The sequence below is a fragment of the Myotis nattereri genome, assembly GCF_964212035.1.
Source record: "Myotis nattereri genome assembly, chromosome: 7".
Lineage (NCBI taxonomy): Eukaryota > Metazoa > Chordata > Mammalia > Chiroptera > Vespertilionidae > Myotis > Myotis nattereri.
The window spans coordinates 9,949,595-9,969,841 of NC_138082.1; the positions used below are offsets into that span (position 1 = coordinate 9,949,595).

The 20,247-nt window shown below is 43.3% G+C and overlaps 1 protein-coding gene across 2 annotated transcripts; it reads right to left on the bottom strand.

Moving 5' to 3' along the window:
* Positions 1 to 398: 398 nt before the first annotated feature.
* TMEM237 (transmembrane protein 237) lies at positions 399 to 16,822 on the bottom strand. 2 transcript variants are annotated; one of them, XM_081096032.1, is made up of 12 exons: positions 16,720 to 16,822; positions 15,062 to 15,093; positions 13,502 to 13,584; positions 11,079 to 11,213; positions 9,464 to 9,581; positions 8,556 to 8,713; positions 6,501 to 6,624; positions 6,098 to 6,289; positions 5,219 to 5,292; positions 4,515 to 4,608; positions 3,455 to 3,576; positions 399 to 1,005 (listed from the first exon to the last, which is right to left on the bottom strand). In XM_081096032.1, exons 1-12 carry the CDS (start codon positions 16,756 to 16,758, stop codon positions 953 to 955), a joined length of 1,224 nt encoding a protein of 407 aa, XP_080952158.1. In that variant the 5' UTR covers positions 16,759 to 16,822; the 3' UTR covers positions 399 to 952. The 2 variants fall into 2 exon arrangements, with proteins under 2 accessions (XP_080952158.1, XP_080952157.1); XM_081096031.1 differs by lacking the exon at positions 16,720 to 16,822 and adding an exon at positions 15,806 to 15,941 and having other exon boundaries at positions 13,502 to 13,558; positions 15,056 to 15,093.
* Positions 16,823 to 20,247: the final 3,425 nt, after the last annotated feature.

Sequence of the window (20,247 nt, forward strand, 5' to 3'; positions counted from 1 at the left end):
GTTTCACACCAGTTGAGGCACCACCGGACACAGCTCTGAAGAGACCTGTTCCAGTGAAGGACACCTCACGGGTGGGATTTCGAGAGCCAAGATCCCGCTGACAAAGAGCCTGAGAATAGATTCAGTGAATTTCCACGCATTCTTCTCGTCATACAAAAACAGAGGCAGCGGGAAGGGTTCTGCAGAAGTCAACTGAGCGTTAGCTCAGCAAGCTCACTGGCCTCTCCTTCATTTCCCGGAGCTCTTGGCCTGCTCGCTTCTCTCTGATTGCTTTTTTTTTTTTTCTACATTATTTTTAAGTTTCCTAAATGACTCTGATGTGCAACCAGCTCTGGGAACCACAGATATGGGTTTTAAAAAGAAGTAAACTTATTCGGTTATAAAACTTTTCAAACAAAAAGGATATATTTTCTTTTTATTAGTCATGAAGTCAAGCATCTTTCAAGCTAAATTACATTACATTATACTTATTACATGATACACAGTCACTAAGTCACTTTAAAAAAAACCCACAAATTTCATATTTCAATGAACGCAGTAAGGAGATAGCAAAAATAAATAATGAAGGTCTTTATTTCCCTTCTTCCCTATTCCTTAAATTTATGTTTAAACCTGATATAGCTTTTGTAACAGTAAAGTTACTCGTGCTCTTTAAGATAATGATTATAAAAGCCACTAATTCGACTGAACAGGAAATAAGCACTTTCACTTACTTGTTTCTAGCTTAGGACCTCCTTTGTCATTAAACTGATGATGTTTGGGTATAAACCGCAGGTACAATTTTAACAATTTCCATAATCTTGAGAATTTTTTCAGTATTACATAATCAAAAAAATCAATTCCAAATACACCTGTGCATATCTTATAAAAACACATTTAAAAACAAGGATGGGAAGAATTCTAAACACTGGGCCATTATTCCTCTGAAGGTAAGAGGCATTAGGAAGAGGCGTTATCCTTTATCTTTATTAGGATATTCTTCCACCTCAGAGGAGAACATCAACTCTGGAAGAGAAAATGAACAGAACATACTCAAAATGGTTTCCCAGGACCTCAACAAGTTTTTCAGTTTAGTTATAAACAATCCTTTAACATATTGACATAATATAAACAATAGAAAGCCCTCAAGTACAAGTAAGAATGCTTGGTAGTGAAATCTGATTTAAAAGGCGAGCTAATGAAAAGGGTACAAGTTTTGCATTTCAAATTTTCCAAAAAATTAAAATTTCCCAGTTTTAAATATACTGCTAGCCCCTGAAAAATAAAACATCTATAATGGAGATAATATAATAATGCTCCCCAGGAAATGTAAGTCACCTGGGGAATCCAGGATCATTAAACAGCTGAAGTGTCTAATTGCTCATGATAACCTAAAATGCAGAGGACAGATGTAGAGAAAGGCCCTGGAACTAATACGAGGTGCTTGCCAGGATATCTTAAATGTGTTATTCCATTTAGTTACCATAATGACCCTATAAGTGAGGTATTATCATCCCCACTTTATAGTGATTTTTTTTATCCACATGGAAAAAAATGTTATATAATTCACATGGCCCCAAGAGAGAGCAGGATTCTGTAAATATTTAGTAAGTAACACACACTTTGTTATTTAGTCTGAATACTGCACAAGCTTGCTAGATGTAACTTCAATCCCAACTACAGTATAGAAAGATAGTAGTTGACATTTCTACACTTAAACTATTACTTAGCATATATATATGTAGTTTATTAAAATAACAAGAAATATTTTAAAAAGAAAACCTTAGGAACCTAATAAAGTCTTCCGATGTAAGTATTATATGAAAAAATATTTTTCTTCAAAGATTAATTTATTTGAATTATAACATCTATTAAAAATTAGTGTTTTTTTCCATCATCATTTACCCTCTCCTCCCATATCCTCTTCCACTTCTCCCCTTCTACCACCTGTACCCCTGAGTTTTTTCTCTTTTTTATTTTTTGCTCAATCCCTCTACCACCGCTCCCTGACCTCAACCCCCACCCACTCCAGAGCTGTCTGCCTGCTCTCTATCTATGAGTTTGTCTTGGTTTTGCTTGTTAAGTCAGTCTGTTCATTAATTCCACATATGAGTGAAATCATATTGTACTTGTCTTTCTCTGACTGGGTTATTTCCCTTAGCATAATCTCTCCAGGTCCATGTGTTTTATAGGGTAAATGTTTCTTCCTTTTTATGGCTGATTAGTATTCCATTATCCACTCATCTACTGATTTAAAAACTATACTGAAAGAAAATAGCAAAATATATAAACCCTTAGAAGATTTTAAAAAATACTTTACATATATCAAAAGAAATAAAGCAACAGGATATTTACTGAAGCCACATAAGAATGACGATACACAAGACACTGGGGGTTAGGGGAGGCCGGGGGAAGGTCAAGGGGGGGGGGGAAAAAGGAGACATATGTAATACTCTTTGTAATACCTTAAGCAATAAAACAAAATTTTTAAAAAAAGAATGACGGTACAAAAAGGTACATTCATCAATGAAAATACACAAGATTACATTTTTTGTCTTGGTGTTTACCAATGGAAATGTTGGGAAGGTTCTCAATTCTAACACTTCTGAGACAGTTTGTAATTAGTTGATCAAATTGCAGCTAAATGCTCAGGATGTTCAACAATCAAGAACATAATAATAACCAAAGTCCAGAAAGTATCACAGAGGTTCAAGGGTGAAAGTGTGGAACATCTGCCAATGAAATACAACTTACACTACAAACACCTAAATGAGTGCTGAAGGACCAGCAGCTTGCCAATATGACGCCTCTCCTCCAGGGGTCCCACAGGGGTCTGAGAACTAGAGACGAGTCAATCTCACTTCCCACGGGGCACACTGAAGGTCAGGTTACTCGACACTTTATTAGACAATAAAAGGTTAAGAATTTGTTCAACGTAGAGGAAGAGGTCACAATAATTCACTTTACTTTGCATCTGACAGAGGCTGCTTAGATGAAGCGTGATTTATTTCAAATTAAGAGATATTTTGACCTTGTGAAGTGTATGACTCTCTGACCACTGTGCTGTACACCAGCAACTAGTACAAAATAATACTGAAGTAATATTAATAAAATAATATTAATAAAACTGCAATAAAAATAAAATAAAGAGATACATTGATTGTAAGGAGAGTAGGAGAACTGAAGAGCAAAGACTTTCTATAAAACACTTGAAGGGTTAAAAAAAACAAAAACTTCCTAAATATGCACCAGGGCCACAGAGGGCCTCATCCAGCACTTCCAAACCCCAGCCCCTCCAGACACTCCTCTCTGCTTCTCTTAGTATTGTTCCACCACTTTACTGTCACTCTTCTTATGTTATCTTATTTTAAATATCCCTTTGTTATCACAATTATCATAAGCTACAGTCAACAAAGATTTCTAAAATCATTATACAAGATTCCATGACATGCTTATACTATTTGTTCTTTAATACCTTCACTAAGATCCATGCCTGGCCTATAAGACAAGAAAAGCCAAGACAGTCCAACCAGAATGGTCACCACCAGATTCACCAGGATCCACGGCTGGAGAACCTGCTCCTCATTTCCTGCCGCCCTAAAGATACAGAAATCCTCATTACTAATGTCTTCATTTTTGTTCACGTATCTAAATATATCTATTTTATGAACTTTAAAAAATAGCAGTCCTCATCTACAGGAATAGCAAGGAAAGAGTGAAATAAAATATGGTGCCCTATAAAATACAACCATATATATAGTATATATGTCATAAATATGGATCATGAAAACAAAGGTACAAAGGTACACCTGCTTAGAACAGTGATATAAATGAAAATTCAGTGTTGCCAAAATTTTTTCTAGGTTTCCCTTGCAACTACTGTGGTGCTCAGCTACAGCTCAGTCTGTTTAATGTCAAGTAGAAATACAAAAGCTACATATTACTTAAAAAGAACAAATGAAACTTACTCCTCATCAGGTACCTTTCCTTTTCTCTCTTTACCTCATGCCTCTAGCCACTCTTTCAAAAAAAGACCCCCCCCGCCCCCCCCCCCCCCCCCCCCCCCCGCCTCTGAGATTTGTGAACTAAAATCTCAGTTGTCCTGTTAGCTCCACGGTTGGCCACTGGCCCGAGGAGGGGGCGCCCCCTAGTCTGCTCTCCCCATTGCTTGGTTTTCCGACTCGATCCCCGCTACTCCCTCCCATCACTATTCTGAGGTATTAGGCTCCAGATTGGGGGTGAGGGTGCCAGGCTCTTCCAGTTCATCATGTAATGACATATTTTAAAACCATAACTTAAGAGATTTAAAACAGATCATATAAAGAAGACATTTCATTAAAAATGCAGGTGTTTGTAACAATAGTTATCCATTAAAAAATGAAATGGGCATTTTCTTGCCACAATTTTGAAGACAAAAACAGGGCCTTTATTAATAGATAAAAACATGTAAAAGAGTGGAAGGCGTAGAATAGTGCCATTACTCCCACTGTCGCTGTTATCACCACCACCAATTGCTAATGCCGTTTGAATCTTACCAGAGGCTGCCATTAACAGAAGAAGGTGTGTAAAGATGGATTCTGTCACTTGTCATTTGCTGACTCAGAGATAGTATAAGAGCAGCGAAGTACACTGAGAAAAAGATAAATGAAATTACTAATAATGTATTTTTAACAGTCAAGTTTATTTTTAATTTATAGATTACTTTAAGGCCAATGACAATATAAAAGACATTCATTTGATCCATTTCAATAGCCTGGATTATTTTTTAGAACACAGATACTTTTGTGATGCTCACTATTTTATCTTTAGATATGACTATAACCTAGAAGATCTTTTAATAAATTAAATAACTGACTCAAGGTCCTAAAACTAGTTTCGTTAATATTTTCATAACAGAACAAAATGTATTCCAAATTATCCAAAGATATCATTTGTTCCTGAAATGCTATGCCAGCTCAATCTGTTTAATGTCAAGTAAAAATAGAAAAGCTAAACATTACTTAATAAGAACAAATTAAACTTTTGAAAGTTACTAAGCTCAACTTCTATTGAAAAATAATGCTATCAAAATTACGGTTACCATGTTTTTTAGATTACAAATTCTACTGAACATCTGTAAGTAATGCGTATCGGTAGCAATAACATAAAATCTTTAAAAAAATAAAATTAAACTTTTCCTTGTTCAAAATTACAATGTAACTCAAGTATAACATGTTATCAAATTAAACTATTTACTCACAGAAAGATGCAAAAGCTGTTGGATCCAGGGCAAGAAAATTTCGGATTGCTACTGATGTTTTGGCAAAGTCAATCCTAGAAAATACAAAAGTCTTTTGTCACAGTGCAACCATAACCTTCTTACAAAACGTGACTAGCATTTTTCCTTCTCTGTTCTAATGCCACCACATTTATTGTCTCTTATTAAGCTTTAAGGAAATAGGGTCTTTGCAGCCGTGACCGAGTTAAGATGAGGCCATTAGAATGGACCGTAATCCAACGTGACTGGTGACCTGAAAAGAAGAGACACACGCACCGAGACGCTCAGAAAGCCTGCCATGTGACAACAGAGGCAGAGACTGGAGTGATGAGTCTGCAAGCCCAGGAGCCCAGGATGGCCGGCAACACCGGAAGCTGGGAGAGGCATGGAACAGGCTCTCTCTTGGAGCCCTCCAAAAGGCAGCCAACCTTGCTGACACCCTGAGTGCAGACTCCCAGCTTCCAGAATGTGAGAGAGTCAATTCCTGTTGTTTTAAGCCGCCCAGTTTGTTGTACTTCGCTATAGTGACCCCAGTAAACTGGTGGAATACCCAGACTCTCTTCTATAGCTGATAAAAAGTATTTGGAAGATTATATTTTGGACTTTTTGAATTGATTATATTTGAAAGCAATTTTAGACTTAGAGTGGTGCCGAAATGAGTTAAGACTTTTGGGTGTTGTTCCCTCCCCCCCCCCCCCCCCCCACAGCATTCCCACCTCCAACTCCCTCCCGCAAATAACAGACTGGCCTAAAGAAGTCAAAACAATTCTATTTTGAAAGTTGTCATTGTCAGTGACACATTTTGCTCAACATTTCCCCCTGAAGAAAAGTTAGAAGGATCTATAGTCACAGCAGTCTTACCTGTCAAAAGCTGAAACTGTACTTAGAGCCAAAAGCAAGTAGAGAAGACTCTGGAATGGATATGCTAATGTCTTGTATTGTTGCAGAAGGTTGGGGAGGTTAGAAAGCTGATGTCCTGCTAGAACATATATCACAATAATATTCCACACAGCACAGCCAGCCAAGAAGCCATGAGAAAACAGACCCACCATCCTGAATGGAAAAGGGTTTCATTATTATACATGAATTACTAAAGTCAAAGGCTAAAATACTTTTAAAACCTATTCACATATAAGAATAAAATTCAACATTTCATAAAAAGTAAAATCAAGCATTTTCTTATTTAACAGTGTTGAACAATCAACACTTTTTAAAAAAAATTATAGAATATTTGTTTTAAGAAAAGTCCAACAACGGCAGCCACCTGAAAGCCCGGTGCACCGAGAGGGCGACGTCCCTGGTCGTCCAGGAGGGCTTCGTGTCCATCGACACGTCTGCGTTCTCTGTGGTCTTTATCAACTCTGAACGGTCGGTGGCCTGGAATCGCCCTAAGAGCACATTACACAGTTATCCACCAACAAGAGAGAACCTGCCGGTCTTTTCAAAAATTATTCCACCCTTAAGAACCCTTAGAACGAGCGTGTCCACGTGCTTCCTTCTCAAACCAAAATACATGTTGAAGTAACAGTTTGGGAAATTGACTATTTTTAATGAAATAAAATAATGAACTTCCAACTAAGAAAAAAAGTCTAGAAACCTTTAAGATGACAGCGTCTAATATCTTCTCATTTAGAGATTTTAGAAGTGCTAAAGTTTAAATGTCAACACTATAGAGGTACGCCACTATCTGAAAACCCTTTACATTTCTCAGGAAAAGACCCCAGTGTATGTAGCATGGCACATGGTCTGTGATGACAGGAAAGAAATGGATTGTTTCATAAACGTCTAGGAAGATTCCTGTGCAAGTACCAGTTCAAGCGCCAGCCTGCAGCACTGTGTGAGCAGAACTCTATCCCTTTACTGTTGACCAGGAGGTCCCTTCTCATGTCTACCAGTCACAATGGACCTCAGGCAGCGGTAGAGGTTCCAGCGTAGTCTTGCTTGCCAAACCTGGCTGCCGCGTACATTGGAGAACAAAAGTCAGGGGTTTATTACCTAATTTTTCCTAAGAAAAGACAACTTTTGGACAGAAACTAGTATTTTTTATAGTCCGTTACTTTATTAGGGAAGTTTCTGTGCTAAGGGAAGCAAGAATAAAAACAGAGTGATACTGCTTGAAAATAGCCTGAAGTGTGTTAAATAGCCACAGGTCTACCCGTAAAAGCACTTGCCTGGAAGTCATGAGACTCTGAGTCCCAGTCCTGTACTAACGGACTGTGAGACTCTGGATAAGTCAGTCTCTCCAGGTCACAGGTTTCTCGCTGGCGAAGGTCCTTTAGATGGGGTATTACACAACCACAATTTAAACAACGTACATAAAACCTAAGCTGTAAATTTTAAGGGCTAGTCTGTATGTTCCAGACGAGTTCCTAGGCAGCACATTGACAGCATGTCCATGGGAGGAGCATATGGTCATGGCCATGCCCTCAGTGAGTTTTTCTTAAAACACTGCAAATGCAGTCTTGTAACCAGTTCATCAGAACTATTTCCAAAAGAATATACAGTTATATTTCTTATGTAATATGGGGATACCATCATGTATGTTCTCTCATTTATTCTTCATTAAAGAATTTATATCAGTACCTGCCCTACCACCAACACCTCTACCAATTGCAGAAAACTGGTGAAGTACAACAAAGAATAAAGAAATGGGTGGAGGGTAAGGGGAGATTTAAAAAATTACCCAAAATCTCATAACCCAGAAACAACCAGGCCTATTTCCTTCTAGTCTTTTGTCCTGTGCATGCTATAGTTGAGATCAAACTATCTGTGTACGTATGTTTATTTTTCATTAGAATTTTCCCACGAAATGTAAAATTCTCCCTAAACACTATTTTTTAAAAAAATATATTTGATTGATTTTTTACAGAGAGGAAGGGAGAGAGACAGAGAGTCAGAAACATCGATGAGAGAGAAACATGGATCAGCTGCCTCCTGCACATCTCCTACTGGGGATGTGCCCGCAACCAAGGTACATGCCCTTGACCGGAATCGAACCTGGGACCCTTCAGTCCACAGGCCGACGATCTATCCACTGAGACAAACCGGTTTCGGCCCTAAACACTATTTTTAATGATGCAGATTTTATTGTATAGATAAAGCATACCTTACTGAAATCATTCCCCTGCTTTTTATATTTAGGTTATTTCCTGTTTTTCGCTCTTGTGAATAACAGTGTGATGATTAGCTTGGTGTATACATTTTTGTCCATGTTTTTGCTTATTGCCTTAATTCAGATGTCCAGAAGTATAATTCCTAGATCAAAGGATAGCCTTACATACTTTTAAAGAGCTCATATTCCAAACAAGGAACTACTTACGGCTTTTTTCCACAAACACTTTGTCCACAGGCTGGCTAATGCCAGTGGGCGCCGTGAATACAGACTGCTGTTCTGGACTCCTGCGCTCATCAGTAATTATGTCTTCATCTTCTACTCCTAGCTCATTGGCATACTGCAATTCTGCTGGCCGGGCCTTCCTGGAACCAGGGAGAAAGTAAGAAAACCGGGTGCTTACTGAATTTTTACAAACCCACATAAGGAGGTACCTGTGAGTAGAATGAAAAGAGCCCTGGACTTTGAGCAGAGAAATCTGGATTTTACTCAAAACAAATCAGTTATTAACTGCTATGTAGGATTCAGTTTTATCCTCTGGGCAATGAAGTGACTGAACTAGATTGTAAGGTTCTTTCCAGACTTAAAATTATATCATTTTATATGGACATTGATTCCTATTTATAGGGTCATGTCTAAACACAAATATGTAATAGTGTTAGATAATTTCAGGGTGCTTCTTTAAAGTATGTCATTCTATTTTATCTAGCACTGAATCCTATGCTAAATTATTATTTATTGCTGAAATAATTAAAATTTAAAGTTTGATAAAATGAGAAAATAAATTACAATAGCCTATTTTATTAATATTACCTTTAATTTTTAAGATCTTGAATATGTAATTTTTTGCTCTTTATATAAAATCATCTACTTGTGTTTCTCTTTTTTAGAGACAGTTCCTAAAAATTTTTATTCAAGTGCAGCATTTTACTTGGCGCAGTGGTCTACACTTTCCAAATTGTCATTAGATTGGTTTAACTGATATCTTTGTCATACTACTTATCCTAGAGATATACACGTATTTACCAGGTTTCATCGGAAGCTACCATTTGGAAGCTCCAAATTAAGCACAGAGTGTTCCTTAAGGACATTTAGAAGAACAAATAAATCCTTACTTGGTCTTCCTTCGAGGTCTTTTACTAACGGGCTCCTCAGCTGGCTCCACATCAATTCCATTTTCATTCCGTAATGAAGATGGACTAGATGTCTCCTGGGTGAAGGCAGTCTCCAATTCTGGAAAAAAAAAATAAAAAATAAAAAAACATATATATATATATAATATTAAATTTTTTAATTACTATAATGTAAACAGAAAAGTCATGTACAAGACTTTTGTAATACAAGAGAACCTTAAAATGTTTAACTGGGCAACACTGTTTTGCATTTGATTTAAAATTTTTTAGACCTCTAAACACAACAAAATGTTTGACATGGCAATGCCAAAAGTGTGGGGAAAATTATGTAACCCAACAGCGCCACACATGGAAGAATGAGAAGACAGGCACAGAATGGCATTATGCTGTCATGAGCCGAGGACTGCTAGGAGCCACCAGAAGCTAGAAGAGGCAAAGACGGGTTCTTTCCTAGAGCCTGCGGAGGGGGCGTGGCCCTGCACACACCTCGCTCCTGAACGTCTATCCTCCAGATCTGTCTGAGACTAAATTTCTGTTGTTTTAAGTCCCTCAGTTTGTGGCAATCTGTTAAGACAGCCCTAAAAATTAATGCACATATTTTACAAAATGGGCTCCTCTGATACATCCTATTTTACAACCTTTGTTTTTGACTCAACAATATATTACTGATGGTTTTCCATATCACAATATCACCAAAACAATCCTGTTAATGAGTACTTGGTTTCTAGTAAATGGATACCATGTTTTATTTGGGCATTATCACATTGTTAAATGTTTGATATTACCAGTTTCTGCTCTTATAAATAATAATGCAGTTAACCTCCTTTAATTACTTAGCTATTGTAGTTACTTCTACTCCTATAAGTTTGAACAGGTTATACCATTTTACACTCCTATCAGCAGTGTATGAGTGTACCCTTTTCTCATCAACACTTTTGTATTTTATAAATTTTTAAAAGCATTGCCAATTTGATAGGCAAAATAAATGATATAGCCTTGTCTACCTTGTGAACAGTCCCTGAGACACAGAAAAACTCAATAAATGTTAGCTGTTGCTATATTATTGTTAATAGAGAATCTATCCCTCCCCCACTAATCTTAAATATCTGTTTCATCATATACTAAATTCTTCTACACATCAAAATCCAAACTTTCTATTTTAGTCCTGAATTTGTACCACTTCCCTCATAATCTACACACATAGAACCAAAAGAGACCCTCTAAAGCAGGGGTGGGCAAACTTTTTGACTCGAGGGCCACAATAGGTTCTTAAACTGGACCGGAGGGCCGGAACAAAAGCATGGATGGAGTGTTTGTGTGAACTAATATAAATTCAAAGTAAACATCATTACATAAAAGGGTACGGTCTTTTTTTTTTTTTAGTTTTATTCATTTCAAACAGGCCAGATCCGGCCTGCGGGCCGTAGTTTGCCCACGGCTGCTCTAAAGTGTTCTTGACTTAACCCATTAGAGCAACTCTAGTGATAAAAAATGTAAGCAAGCAGGAAAAATAAAGGGCTATGGGAGGGGAATGGGGACATTCAGGTTTTTACTCATACACCCCAAATCACAACCTAACCTGGTTGCTTTTACATACCAAGAGGTACCCTTGTCTTCTGTCTTCTTGGAACAGGAGCTTCTGGATGCTCTGTGAGTTCTTCAGTTGGTGGCTCCCTGCTCGCAGATGGCCTATGAATAGCAGTCTGAACAAGACCTTCCAAAGAAGCACTTGCTACAGAAATAGAGTGAAAAAAAAAAAGCGGGGGGGATAACTTGAACAGAGACCACTGAGTCGTAAAAAGAGGGAACTGGAATGTTTCCTATGTAACAACCCCTTCTCCTACAAAACCACTCTTGACTTCCTTTCTCCTCCCTTGTAACTTCGAATTTTAAGTTGAGAAAAGAAATAAAGGAAGGAACAAGGGAGAATGAAGAAGAAAAAAGGGGGGATGTTAGAAAGAAGAAGAACAAAAAGGAGAGGAGAATTTGCTTCAGAATTTCCATTTTCACAGTAAGGTAATAACATAACGGAAGCTGTCGCCCCAGCGAACTCTCTTATTTGTCTTATGCCTTAAGAATTTTCAGCTCCGATATAGTTTAGTACTTCACTAGTAAATTAACACATGATAACATCACCTTGGATAAATGGGTTAACAGATAATTTATAAATCTTTTTATTTGGCCATTGATGTCAATCTCTCCCGTCATCAAGTCTTTGAACAGATTCTGACACATTTCAGCATATTTGAATTTTATTTGACTATATTCCGGTGCCCAACTTCTCCACAAAAGAACAAATATGTACGTATTAATAAACAGATAAAAATATGCTTAACCTAATTAGTATTCAGATCAATAAAAAACTAAAATAAGTACTTTTGCCCACTAGATTGACAAAAGTTAAAAGACTGATATTGTCCAATGTTGTCAAGGATTTAGCAAATGCCTAAAGCTTCCTTAAAGGCAATTTAGCAGAATCTTATCATATTACTAATGCACACATTGTCTAGCAATTTCACTGCTAGCAATCCATCCTCCAGAAATAGCTCTTCTTCCCCACAATCCATCATTTCAGAATTGCAAAATTGTGGAAGCGAAAAATTTGAAATAAATGAACAGTTTTAATAAACGCTTAGCAATGCATCCCCTTTTTTGTCTGGAGCACCGAATCTTCCTTTTCTCTTCTGTACAAGGAAGCGCTGGTAGCCATACCTCTGCTCCAACTGTCTTTACTGTTTCCTCCACTCGTTACCTTCCTAAGTGCAGATGTACATGTTTGTATTTAACTGTGAATTATTAGAGCCTGACATTTCAGTATCTTTGTGAATCCAAGTCTCTTTGAATCTCTCTTCTTTTTTTGTCTGTGTCTACATGTCTTTTTCTCTTTCTCTGCGTCCATCGCCATGTCTTTCTTTTCCCCCATCTATCCCTCCATTTGTTAGACAATCGATGATAAGTGAAAAGAAGTTTCTGACCGAGTGAGAGGTATGACCAGCTAGGAGCTTTAAGAAGCTCATCCAGCAGTGGTGGGCAGGACCTGAGTGAAAGAAAGCGAGCAGCACAATGTTGGAGGCTAACCCGATAGCTCAGAAGAGGAAAGGGGCTAAATGGCCTACAGTTGTGACAGAGGAAACGAAAGGGGAAAGAGACACAGAAATGTCCAAGAAGAAGCAAGCAAAGAGAGTGAAGGGGCCAGTTAGCAGTGACACTGAGGGTTCCAGCCTGAGTGACTGACTGGGAGAATGGTGGGTCCCATTAACAGAAATTTGTGAGAAGTAAAAACTGATTTATTGTTGAAGGTGATGAATTCTGATGTGCGAGTCTGAGCTACTGACAGAGCATTCAGGATTAACTAAACAAAAAGGAGTTCATAGAACTTGCTCATTATTGGGGCTTTAATACCCGCCTTCAGACTCATGCTCTAACATAGATATTCTTGGGCTAAAATGAGAGATCCAATCCCTAGCTGGTTTGGCTCAGTGGATAGAGCATCAGCCTGTGGACTGAAAGGTCCCAGGTTCGATTCCAGTCAAGCGCACATGCCCGGGTTGTGGCTCGGCAGCCGATCAATGATTCTCTCTCATCATTGATGTTTCTATCTCTCTCTCCCTCTCTCTTCCTCTCTGAAATCAATAAATATATATTTTAAAATATATATTTAAAATGAGAGATCCAAGAACTCCGTGTCTCTAAATCCAGTAACCTGTTCAAGGGTCTGGAACCAATCATAGCTTAAGATAACTTATGTTGTCCAGGGATAAAGGACCTCCAAGAGTCCAAGAACGTAGTGGAAGTGAGAGTGTTGGTGGCACAACCCTTTATTTTATGAATCCTTCTAGGCACTCTTCAGGCTGCTCACTGCCGGTCTCTCGCTACCACCAGGAGTCCCACTGCTTCAAGGTGACCTCAACGCAGCAGTGACACGGCACTGTGGGACCTGCCTCTCCCAGATCTGATGTTTATCATGCCCGAGGTCCTGGGAAAACCTGTGGCTCCGCACAACAAAGGGCAACTTCTTACCTAGCATGGTTTTCGTTCTCGGCTTCTTTTTCTTGGGACGACTAAGTGGAACATCATCTATAAAACAAAAAGAACAGAAAAGGCTGCCTAAAATTCTATGCAGGGAACAGTTATTTCAAAAGGGCACTTTTATTAGGAAAGACCTTTCCCTCTGTTCTTTGGGTCCAGCCAACACCTACACATGAAGGGAAAGAAGGTAAGAAATTGACAAAGTCAGAGAGAGCCCACAGTGTGGTAGTAAGAGCTCACTGCTGGTCAGCAATGCCAGGAACAGGGACACAGAAAGCGTGCTCACCACGTATTCAGCTGATCCCCAACTTAGGCCTGTGACTGGTTCTGGTCAATAGACTATGAGAGATGCGATCTGTGTCATTTGGAGGCCAGAACACTGAAAGAGCCAGTGAGAAGCCCTCTAGCTTTCTCTTCCCTTGACAACTGAGGAGACCTCATGTTGAGATGGCAAAACCACAGGACAGAAGTAGACTGAATCACTACCTCATTAGTGAAGAGGCAGTAAAAGGCAAATGCCCTGATTGGTTGCCACAATGGACTTTGCATTAACCAGATATAACCTTATATGATATTAAGTCACTGAGATTTTGGGGTTGTGTAGCATAACCCAGTCTATCCTGACTAAATGAGACAAAGGAAAATGCAGTCCCTAATACAGAATGATAACTAGCTATGAGCTATGATTAGGGTGACTCCATACAGGTATGAATGCTTTTATATTTATAAGGTCAAATACCAACCATATAACTAGTGTTATTTATCAACCATCACTTAAAAATGGCAGCCAAGATTATTATGATAAAGATACTGTATTATTATAAATTATACCACCCAGTTTCAATTTTAAGAGAAACATTAACAAATTAAACTTTTGAACATTAAATACCATATTTAGAAAATTTTACATTAACAGTGAACTCACCTTGAACAGCACTTTACATGACACCGACCAAATTTAATCAGGACAAAGACAAAAAAAAAGAAACTCTGTTAATTAGAAATCTATAACACTGTCAAACTGAAAACTGACTTAAATCATTACAAATTTAAAATAAAAATAGTTTTCACACAAAGTTTGCTCATTTACAAACTAGCTTATTTACAAATAACAAACTAGTAAACCTGTTAATAAAATAACCCCAATATTTTCTGAATCTCCATATACACACTCCCTTCTATCTATTAATAAAGTAGATTAAACAGATTAAGAGCTCTTATTCGGTCACTGACTAAAATCAGCTTAAACTCTGAGGAAACTATTCTAGCAAACCAAAGGCGGCCAGGATTCTGCTAAACAGGACACTAAAACATTCAGAACAGATCCATTATCCTCCCCGTGTTCACAGTCAGGCTTTGAAACAGAACATTTCATTGTAACTGTTACCCTAATGATTCAGGGATTTTTCACCTTGAAACTGTTAAGAAGCCTTTTCTTAAAAATATCAAGAAATCTTTCCTGCATTACGATGGATTTGCAATGGTGGTCAATTTTTCACTTTACTCATTTTGCACTTTTAGAACCCCATAATAAAAGTACTGTACGTTTACCTTGGCACAGGTGGGAGGGCTCGTGGCGGACGCTATGGGAAAAGAAGAAAATTACTCGTAAGTAAAAGCCTAGAGCAGCTTTACTTCCCATATTTCAAATCTTTTGATTACTGTTCACCAGTGAAAGCCAGGAGGTACTGATGAGAACCAAATGGGCAATACTTGAATTTCATATAAAATACCTTCATCTCTATGTACCTTTTTTATCTACGGGCCAGGCCCTGTTCTGAGCACTAAGAATACATTTATGAACAAAAGGAAGAGACCCTGCTTTCACAGAACCTGACACTCAGCGATCTCTCAGGTATCCGAGCTGAGACTGACCGGGAGAGGAGCCTACATTTTTGACAAAAGGGAAGCAAATACAAAAGCCTTGGGGGCAATGGGGCTTGGAGGGTCCCAGGTAAAAGGCCAGGAACCACGTGTGCAGCAGGAACCACGGAGAGGTGGGCAGAGGCCAGATAATCAGGGTCCTGAAGTCGGAGGGGAGGAATCTAGATTTTGTTTTAATTCACTAATAGGAAGCCGATGGGCGTTTTAAGCCACATATTCACATACTTTTTTTAAAAAAAGATCCCTCTGAATACAGGAGGAAGGATGCATTTTGGGACAGAAAGAATGGAGGGGAGCCCTTAGAAGTGCTGCTTTACATGAATAAGAAGGGTTGCATTTGTAGCTCAGAGAGATTACAGTTAAGAAGCATCCCGGGATCTTGCAAAATAAAATGCTAACAGGAATGCCTACATATCAGTTCCGTGTGCCAAGAACAGCGCTTGCAGAGACCATCGCTTCCAAAGGGTTCGCACTCAGACCGCTGCCGTTCATTCTGCAGCGTCCCATTTGGCAATCCTCTCGCTTAAACCGTGTTCATAGAAATGCCCCCAGATGCGGGCCAGGCCGGCTGGCTGCCTTCACACGGCCCCGTCGCTTTTGTTCTAAGGATGCCGCAGAGGCAGAGCGTTCCATCCAAAGTCCCTTCTCACAGCCCCACGTTTCAAAAGTCCCGCAACAGCGACACGTCACCCGTCCCAAACCCCAGCTTGCAAGCCTCTCGCAAGTAGGACCGTTCAACCGAATGCAAAAGTCCAACAACTCACAGGTAACGGAGGCGCGCTCTCCGCCTGCTTCCTCCCCATTCTTCCAAAAGCCCCCCTTTCTCACAGCCCCCCTTTCTCACACCCCCTCCCTCGCGGGCCGGCCGCGCGCAGGCGCAGTGCGTCCCAGCCCGCAGCCCCCTCCCCCGGCGGGAGCGCGTTGCGGGGGCTCGGCCCGGCCTCGCCGGGGACCCTGGCTGGAGAGGGGCGTCGCTTCGTGGCTGACCTGCCCCGGGCGAGACGCCAGCGGGCGTGGGGTGCAGTCACGGCCCCCCCCCCCAGGGTTTCCCAAGTGATCTGTTTGTTCGAGAAACGGGAGAGATGCCCATGATTCACAGGCTCCACGGGCAAACCCCGGCCTCCGGGAGCGGCGGGCATTCCCACCCGCGGGCCGGGAGACCAGGGAGGGAGGCGTCGTCAAGGCAACACGCTCGCTGGGCCCGGAAGCCTCCTTCCCGGCTGGGAAGGGACTCCCGCCCCGCCCCACCCGCGGGCGCCGGGGCGATGCGCGTCCCCCGGGTCCCCTCCCGGCCCCTGGCGAGCCCGGCGCCCCCCGCCGCTCACCGGGCGGCCCCCCAGCGGCAGCGCCGAGTCGGCTCGCATGGTGCTCTCCGGGGGGGCTCCCTCGGCGCAACCGCCGCGGCCCGAGCCCGAATCCCCGCGACGCCGCGGTCTCCGGACCCGCGGGAGGCGGGGGCTTGGGCTGCCGGCGAGGCCGCCGCCCCCGGGCCCTCCGCCCGCCTCCGCCCCGTTCCCGTTCCCGTTCCAGGCGCGCGCGGCCGTGTGCAGAAGCCATTGTCCAATCGTCTCCAGTTGCTTTCCCTGCAGCCTCAACTGCGTGAATCAAAGAAGCACAACATACACTCAGATCCTGGCTCACATGAAGTATCGTTAAAAAGGACAGTTTTCGTTTTGCTTGGTTGGGGTTTTTAGAAAGATACTATTCACTTTAAAGAACAAACCACAAATATGTGGAAGCAGGCACTCTGTTTCATAGGTAAGAGTGGGGAGAGTTGGATGTGGGAAGAGAAAGTGCAGAAGGTAGACCCGGGACGGAAGAGCGACTGGAGGCTCAGACCTGGGGAAGAAAGAAAAACAAGACTTCTTGGAATAATGTTTCCTTCTTGTGGTTTCTTCAGATATTGGTCTCTAGGACTAAAATTCTATCTAATTTAATAAAAGAGAAACATGCAAATTGACTGTACCTCCCCTATACCCATAAGCCACGACCACAAGCCAATCAGGAGTGAGTATGCAAATTAACCCAACTAAGATGGCGGTGGCCATGAAGCTGGAGTGAGCACGAAGCTTGGGTTGCCCCCAGCAATGGAGGAAGCCAAGCTTCCTGCCTGCCCTGCCGGCCCTGAGCTCCGCTCAAGGCTATAAAGTTTCAATTATAGAAGATAAATAAATCCCAGATACCTGCTTCCAGCCTGTCTGTGGGCATAGCCAGCCTGAAAACAGCCCTCAGCCCCTCACCCAGGCTGGCCAAACCCCCATGGGGTGAGGGTCCCCACTGGGGGGCTTGGCTAGCCTGAAAACAGCCATCAACCCCTGACCCAGGCTGGCCAGGCACCCCAGTAGGGACCCCCACCCTGAAGGGGGTGTGGACAGCCTAAAAACGGCCCTGAGCTCCTCACCCAGGCTGGTCAGGCACCCCAGTGGGACCCCCACCCTGATCCGGGACACCCTTCAGGGCAAACCAGCCGGCCCCCACCCATGCACCAGGCCTCTATCTACACTAATCTACACTAATAAAAGAGAAAAATGGTAATTGGCGTACAGCGCTACCCTTTTCATTGGCTAATCAGGGCTATATGCAAATTAACTGCCAACTAAGATGGCGGCTAATTTGCATATGTAGGCACAATGCAGGGAGGCAAAAGGGAAAGCAGGAAGAAGCCCCCTGCCACTGACAGTGATCAGAAACCCAGGGGGGAGCTAAGAGCTGGGGGGCAGGGCAAAGGTGGCCCTGATTGGAGAATCAGGTGCCTTTGCCGCCCTGGCCAGTGATAGCAGGAAGTAGGGGTGGAGCCAGCGATGGGAGCTGGGCATGGTCGAAGCTGGCAGTCCCGGGAGCTAGGGGTCCCTTGCCTGGGCCTAAAGTGGAGCCCACGATCGTGGGGCCGCTGCAGCTGCGGGTCCCAGCTGCCCGAGCCAGACGCCTCAGCCAGAGGCGTCCTGCAGGGGCAGGGGCGGAGCCCACGTGATCGCGGCACCCCCTGCTGCCACTGCAGGTCTCCGCTGCCAGCACTGGACGCCTCGGCCAGAGGCGTTAGGCCTGGACAGGGACAGAGCCTGCAACCGCGGGGAGCCGGGGGTCCCCTGCCCAGGCCTAATGCCTTGGCCAGAGGTGTTAGGCCTGGGCAGGGGCAGAGTGGGAGATCGCGGGGAGCTGGGAGTCCCCTGTCCAGGCCTAATGTCTCGGCCAAAGGCGTTAGGCCTGGGCAGGGGCGGAGCCTGCAACTGCGGGGAGCTGGGGGTCCCCTGCCCAGGCCTGATGCCTGGGCCAGAGGCATCAGGCCTGGGTGGGGGGTGGAGCCGGGGATTGGGGGGATATGATGGTCCCCTTGCCCAGGCCTGAAGCCTGGGTCAGAGGCGTCAGGCTTGGGCAGGGGGTGGAGCAAGAGATCAGAGGGAGATGGGGGTCCCCTGCCCAGGCATGATTCCTGGGCCAGAGGCCTCAGGCCTGGGCAGGGGTCAGAGCCAGTGATCAGGGGGTGATGGGGGTCCCCTGTCCAAGCCTGACACCTCTGGCGGAGGTGTCAGGCCTGGGCAAGGGGCCGATCAGGTGATCTGAGGGTGATGGCGGTCTACGCCTCTGGCCGAGGCATCAGGCCTGGGCAAGGGGCAGAGCCAGCAATCGGAGGGGTCTGGGGGTCCCCTGACCAGGCCTGACGCCTGGGCCAGAGGCATCAGGCCTGGGCTGGGGGCAGAACCAGTGATGGGGGGAAATGAGGGTCCCCTGTCCAGGCCTGACGCCTCTGTCAGAGGCGTCAGGCCTGGGCAAGGGGCCCATTCTGCAATTGGAGGGTGATGGGGGTCAACGCCTGAGGGCTCCCAGTATGTGAGAGGGGGCAGGCTGGGCTGAGGGACACTCCCCCCCCCCCCAGTGCACGAATTTCATGCACCGGGCCCCTAGTTTTTCATAAAACAAGTTTCATAAGGTAAAAAACAGTTTCGGAAATTAAATACTATTTATTTTATTTAGGAAAGCTCATTTTATCTGAATTGTACAACGACCATATGAAAACTATAAAAGGTTCTCATACTCAGTGACTCGACTTTGTTCATATCCCTACCTTTGTTCATAGCCCTGCCGGCCCTGAGCTCCGCTCAAGGCTATAAAGTTTCAATTATAGAAGATAAATAAATCCCAGATACCTGCTTCCAGCCTGTCTGTGGGCATAGCCAGCCTGAAAACAGCCCTCAGCCCCTCACCCAGGCTGGCCAAACCCCCATGGGGTGAGGGTCCCCACTGGGGGGCTTGGCTAGCCTGAAAACAGCCATCAACCCCTGACCCAGGCTGGCCAGGCACCCCAGTAGGGACCCCCACCCTGAAGGGGGTGTGGACAGCCTAAAAACGGCCCTGAGCTCCTCACCCAGGCTGGTCAGGCACCCCAGTGGGACCCCCACCCTGATCCGGGACACCCTTCAGGGCAAACCAGCCGGCCCCCACCCATGCACCAGGCCTCTATCTACACTAATCTACACTAATAAAAGAGAAAAATGGTAATTGGCGTACAGCGCTACCCTTTTCATTGGCTAATCAGGGCTATATGCAAATTAACTGCCAACTAAGATGGCGGCTAATTTGCATATGTAGGCACAATGCAGGGAGGCAAAAGGGAAAGCAGGAAGAAGCCCCCTGCCACTGACAGTGATCAGAAACCCAGGGGGGAGCTAAGAGCTGGGGGGCAGGGCAAAGGTGGCCCTGATTGGAGAATCAGGCGCCTTTGCCGCCCTGGCCAGTGATAGCAGGAAGTAGGGGTGGAGCCAGCGATGGGAGCTGGGCATGGTCGAAGCTGGCAGTCCCGGGAGCTAGGGGTCCCTTGCCTGGGCCTAAAGTGGAGCCCACGATCGTGGGGCCGC

Excerpts from the sequence above, each read along its gene's own strand:
- TMEM237 (XM_081096032.1), bottom strand. The coding sequence starts at position 16,758 with ATGCGAGCCGACTCGGCGCTGCCGCTGGGGGGCCGCCCG. Across the intron at positions 8,714-9,463 it reads AGACCTCGAAGGAAGACCAA|GAAGGCCCGGCCAGCAGAAT; the intron begins GTAAGGATTTAT and ends CCCTGGTTCCAG. Across the intron at positions 3,577-4,514 it reads TCTGTTAATGGCAGCCTCTG|GGCGGCAGGAAATGAGGAGC; the intron begins GTAAGATTCAAA and ends CTGTATCTTTAG.